At 39.2% G+C, this 6,000-nt stretch overlaps 1 protein-coding gene across 3 annotated transcripts in view; it reads right to left on the bottom strand.

Annotated features, from left to right (window-relative positions):
* Positions 1-574: 574 nt before the first annotated feature.
* Positions 575-6,000, bottom strand: part of LOC133541862 (E3 ubiquitin-protein ligase rnf213-alpha-like) — a 74,501-nt gene continuing 69,075 nt past the window's right edge. For all 3 annotated transcript variants that reach the window (XM_061885565.1, XM_061885566.1, XM_061885567.1), the window contains 6 exons: positions 4,613-4,814; positions 4,465-4,542; positions 4,191-4,388; positions 3,999-4,088; positions 2,440-2,618; positions 575-1,039 (listed from right to left, as the gene is read on the bottom strand). In XM_061885565.1, coding sequence (XP_061741549.1) covers positions 877-1,039; positions 2,440-2,618; positions 3,999-4,088; positions 4,191-4,388; positions 4,465-4,542; positions 4,613-4,814 — 910 coding nt within the window. In that variant the 3' untranslated portion in view covers positions 575-876. The remainder of the gene's footprint in view (positions 1,040-2,439; positions 2,619-3,998; positions 4,089-4,190; positions 4,389-4,464; positions 4,543-4,612; positions 4,815-6,000) is intronic.

Raw genomic sequence — 6,000 nt, 5'->3', positions numbered from 1 at the left:
TTGTGGGAAAGCGGACGTGAAAACAGGCTGTCCTCACTCAGGTCCGCATGGAGCTGGAGGGAGCGTGGCCTACAGCGCTGCCGGAATTTCGGGAGATTTTCGGGAGAAAATTTGTCCCAGGAGGTTTTCGGGAGAGGCGCTGAATTTCGGGAGTCTCCCGGAAAATCCGGGAGGGTTGGCAAGTATGCCTATAACGGAACCTTGATGAACACTAACTCGGATACCTGAGTAAATAAAACAAACAACTACTGACTGCCTCTGAATCAAACAAGCTACAGTAATCGCATTTATAACTGCCAAAAAGGAGAGGACTTAAAGAGGTGCCCAGAGGAACGCCTCAGTTATGTAAATCTTAATTTTTGGGCTCCAGTGTTCTATGTTTGCTAGCAAGGGTAAAATGGCAATGCAAGGATCTGCCAATGTGTTTACCGTGGTCCAAGTTCCTCTATTCAACAGGAGCTTTCTTGTCTTTTTAAGGATTTTTTGCAAGAATCTTCGTCTCTCAGGGTTTCAACTGAACCTGGGGGCCTCTGTGGTGTCATTATAAATGTTACAAGGCAGGATACTGAAAAAATAAGCTTAAGGATGCTGTATTAAGAAGGCACATTATATATAATACAGCAAGGCAACTTGTGCAATTGAACCAAGTAAGGCTACAGTACAGATAACACTTTTCTTCAGCTTCCATGGAACATCACATCATTGGTGCAGTATATAAAGACTATAGTGAAGAAAATAGAAAAAGATTGAATATGGTTTCTACTACATTGTTAGAAGTCTGTCAGCCATCCATTGCACTTCAAAATGTTTGGCCCGTGAAGAATGTAAACATGATCATGTGACAAGGCAGACTTAAAGTAGAAAAGCCGTTCCCTCTCATCCTATTTGCCTTCGGCTGCGCTCTTGCTTGATGGCGTTGATGAACTTCCAGGTTTCCACACAGTGACAAAGGAAGATCTCAGACGGGAAGTGTTTCTCCAGGTCAGGAGGAAAGTCCAGGTCTTTGCGCATCATGTACGCCTCCAGAGAGTCCTTCAGGCTTGTAAGAGACAAAAACAGGACCTTTAATTCAAGAACGAGGATCTAGCTCACGCAAAAATAAAAGCACCTGCTTGACTTAAATATGCAATCTATGTTTAATCCGATAATTCTACAGCCCTAATCCAAATTCGAGCAAATACTATTATCATACAGTCAAAATAAACATGTTCAGAATTGCATTAAAAATGTATAAATACAATTTTTTCATCGTAATTTAGATCTTTTTTCCAGAAGAGATCAGCACTGTCATCTAAAATGTCTACACACTTGTTTGCCTAAGCAACTTTTTAAAAGAAGAGTAAATACAGACATAAATGCACTTTGAGTTATGTTTATGGCTGCATTCAGTACTTTATTATCATTATTGGTTTCCATCAGAACCTCCTTTTTGCAATATTGCAGAAATCACACTGTTACCAAGTTTTAGTCAAATAAGTTTTTCATGTGACATTCTGACAATAAAACAGCATTTGTGTTCAAATATTGGAGTCACTTCTAACATTAATTTGAATTATGTGAGCAAGTAATTCACTGCAAATAATCACAAAAATCACGAAAGATTAATCTGATTGTACAAATTCATCGTTTGACAGCACTAATACTGTCCATAACAGTAGCAGTAGGTATTGTGTAGATCCATACAAATGCAATATTTTGTGAGACAAAAAAGCATTTAGTCAGCCACCGATTGTGCAAGTTCTCCTACTTAAAATGATGACAGAGAACTGTAATATTCATCATAGGTACACTTCAACTGTGAGAGACAGAATGTGAAAAAAAATCCAGGAATTCACATTGTAGGAATTTTAAAGAATTTATTTGTAAATTATGGTGGAAAATAAGTATTTGGTCAACCATTCAAAGCTCTCACTGATGGAAGGAGGTTTTGGCTCAAAATCTCACGATACATGGCCCCATTCATTCTTTCTTTAACACTGATCAATCGTCCTGTGTTAGCAGAAAAACAGCCCCAAAGCATGATGTTTCCACCCCCATGCTTCATTGTAGGTATGGTGTTCTTGGTATGCAACTCAGTATTTTTCTTCCTCCAAACATGACGAGTTGGGTTTATACCAAAATGGATACATGGATGATACAGCAGAGGATTGGGAGAATGTCATGTGGTCAGATGAAACCAAAATAGAACTTTTTGGTATAAACTCAACTCGTCGTGTTTGGAGGAAGAAGAATACTGAGTTGCATTCCAAGAACACCATATCTACTGCACTTATTAATTCAATCTTTAATAACATGATAATAATTTAATCCAAAATTCAGAAGTTTTAGGCCGTCATCACAAAGTTTCATGGAAATTCGACTGGTTAATTTAATTTCATGATTAGTAACAGAAGTACAAACACAAAAGTGGACCTTGCACGATGAGATTAAAAAAAGTACCTCCACTCTGGATTGAAGTCATCTGGTGCTTTGGGATTCTGCAGCTCCAGTACTAGGAACTCATGCAGCTCCAACAAGATCGTGTCAGTGCTGCTCTCAGAACAGAAAGCAGTCAGTTGTTCACGCTCATCCTCACCGAGGTCCTTCTTGTACAGTTCACAGACTCTTTCGAAAGGATCCTGAGAGGGAAAAAAATTACAGTGAAACCCCAACATTGGAACACCATAAAAGTACTGAGTCGTAAAAGTCAAAAGTTTAAGGTAGAACCATCTTCATGTTGGACGTCCACACAATTGACCAAATTCCGAGCGCTCCATTCTTAAACTATTAGACACATATAATGACGTGTCTTCGGTACTTCTCCAACGTTTTGATGCACTTCCTCATTCCATAAACAGTAGCGTTGGGAAAGTGTCTCAAAACTTTTGAAAGATACTCTATGTCTCGACAATATGGCTAAGTCAACCTTAAATCCACAATAACCGTATAAATATTAGTATTGTCGGTACATTTCCCATTCTGTTGATGAATTCATTTTATGCAAATTAGCCAAACACATACTGTACCTCTGTCCTGTCTGCTTAGTACAAAATGTGGCCATGACTCAATAATAGAAGAATGGACCACTTGACCCCGCAACCAGCAGCATTCTTTTATGGATTATTCTCTCTTGTCATTAATACCTGTTACTTTTACATGTCTGGCTGTGGATAATTTTTTCAATGGTGATCAATTATCCATCCATCCATCAATTTTCTACCGCTTGTCCTTTTCGGGGAAGCAGGGGGTGCTGGAGCCTATTTCAGCTACATTCGGGCGGAAGGTCAGGTACAATTTAATGTATTTTATTTTGGAAGGCAAAAATTTGAAAGGACTTATATTATGCAAAACCAACCTTTTCTTACCCGTTGGTACCTGTTTTTGTGTATTTGTGATGCCCATAATAATTTGACATAAAACCATGCAAGCATGGCTGAGATATTTATGAAACAATCTTGCCTTCCTCTAGACTTGCTCCAAATGAGCGCTTTGGACAAATGTGATGTATTTTGCTTTCGTTAGGTCAACGGGTATTTCCATATATGGTAGAAGTTAACTCAAAGGGCATAGCGTGAGTCTGCCATTTTTATCCAAATGTAGTCCAAAGTTGTGGTCAGTAAATTCCTTATGTCTCTGTATGCTCTTGTTGTGGGGCAGACAAGTTTGTACATGCACATCTCCTGTATGCTAAAATACTTTGCTGTTGCCATTTCTCATAAAAAGTACTAATTTAAATCCAAGCAGTTGAAGAGGGCTTTGACTGGAGGAGGGATTCAACGTAATTAAGACCTCCCACAAAATGGCGCATTCTCAAGAGACCGTCAGAAAGCGACTTGAAGACGGTCTGTAAAACATCATCTTTTCAAAATTTTGACCAAAGAACCTCAATTACATGTTATGTAGACCACAAGGAAGTGTAGGGAAAAAATCCAAATATGCCCCCTTTCAGGTTTGTATATAATACATATACAAACCTGAAAGGAGGCATATTTGGATACGATATTGACTTTGAACGTTACCTTTTTAAGCATCAGCATATTGTCTGATTTGAGAGGGGTCAGCAGCTGCCACAGTACAACACAATGCTTTAAAGAAAACCGGCTCAGGACCTGCAACACACAAAAGAAGTTACGATAAAACAAATCTGTCCAGAGAGGAAGTGGGTGAAAAGGCACAACAATAAAAAGAAGCAACACTCCGGAACAGCCGACCTTGAGGATATGCTCAGAAATCTGGCTTTCCATCTGGAGCACCTCCTCCAGGTAGGAGGACAGCTGCATGTGAGGGTCTCCCCCAGCCTTGGCAAGGAAACCGAGGACCAATTCCAAAGTGGAGAGGGCCTCACACACCTCGCTGTAGTTGTGCAGATCCCTGGCCAGATCCAACGCAGTCAGAGCTGGGAGAGTCTCCTGTCGGCACACAAGCGGTAAAAAATCAGGAGAGGAACAATCGATGTGACACCTTAAACACGGGAGCGATACTCGCTTGTTTGACTTTTTCTCTGACGTCTTTCAGGATGATCTGGTAGTTGCGTTCGTGCCTGTTCACAAGGGTTGGGATTCCCTGCGAGGTAAAAAAAAAAACAGTCAGTGGAACCCTGTCTTTTTGATTGCGCTTGGTGCCATGCACTCACATCCATATAAATAAGCGGTTTGCCCAGGAGAACGCGGGAGATAATCTGCATCTGGATCTTAGGTAAATCATATTCGTGAAGGGTCTCTTGGCCCCGCTCTATGCTGTACTGGGAGTTGGAAAGAATCATTGACATGATGTCCCTTTCCAGCTCATAGTGGATCACATGCAGGTCAGTCAAATCTGCAGGGCTGACTTTGTAGCTGGGGGACAGGAAGAAGGTGCATTAGGAGGAGAAGCAGGGATCTCAAAGTGGGTCATAAATGTTAATCTAAAATTAATATAGCATGAAAGCTCAATAATAAGTTTGACTGAATGTCAAAGACTACAAGAAGCAAACCCATTATGGAACAGGGATGGATGATAAAAGAAAGGTAAACAATTCATTAAATCTTTATACAGCCTAAGGCACACCTGTGCAATAACCATGCTGTTTAATCAGCATCTTGATATGCCACACCAGCGAGGTGGGATGGATTGTCTTGGCAAAGAAGAAGTACTCACTAACACAGATTTAGACAGATTTGTGATACATATTTGAGAGGAAAAGGTCTTTTGTGTATATAGTAAACGTTCTGGATCTTTCAGTTCAACTCGTGAAAAATGGGAGCAAAAACAAATGTGTTGCATTTATACTTTTGTATATATAAATATATATATATATATATATATATATATATATATATATATATATATATACTGTATATATATATATATATATATATATATATATTAGGGGGGTAACGGTACACAAAAATTTCCCTTCGGTACGTACCTCGGTTTAGAGGTCACAGTTCGGTTAATTTTTGGTACAGTAGGAAAACAACAAAATATAAATTTTTGGGTTATTTATTTACCAAATTTGTCAACAATGGCTTGATCCTTTTAACATTGGGAACATTATAATAATTCTGCCCACGTTAATCCACATTAAACCCCTTCAAGTTGTTGCTTAGATGAAATAAAATGACACCACTTTTCTTCTACATATAAAAAGTGTAACATTAAACAGTTTCAAGTCAACTCGTCATGTTTAATTTATTACAGCATTGGGGAAGCCTGTAGTTGATTTTTATTATGTAAATGTTATATTTTTATCAACATGTGATAGCATGGACCCTGCCATTCAAAACTAGGCTGCTACATTACTAATGATTAATGTAACTATAGCTGAAAATTCATCCCTGACCACCATGGAGGCTTTATGATGCACTTACATTATTTTATACACTATCAGAGACAGAAACTCTTCATTTATTTTTTGTAATGTCCTTTTTTGCTGCTTCAACACACCTCAATCAACACTGTCCATAACACAAACGCGCACGCACGCACGCAGGCAGGCAGGCAGGCACACACACACACACACACACACACACACACACACAC

This window comes from Nerophis ophidion, linkage group LG23, assembly GCF_033978795.1.
Source record: "Nerophis ophidion isolate RoL-2023_Sa linkage group LG23, RoL_Noph_v1.0, whole genome shotgun sequence".
Lineage (NCBI taxonomy): Eukaryota > Metazoa > Chordata > Actinopteri > Syngnathiformes > Syngnathidae > Nerophis > Nerophis ophidion.
Note: the sequence above shows the minus strand (reverse complement) of the source record. Positions and strands in the feature narration are given on the sequence as shown.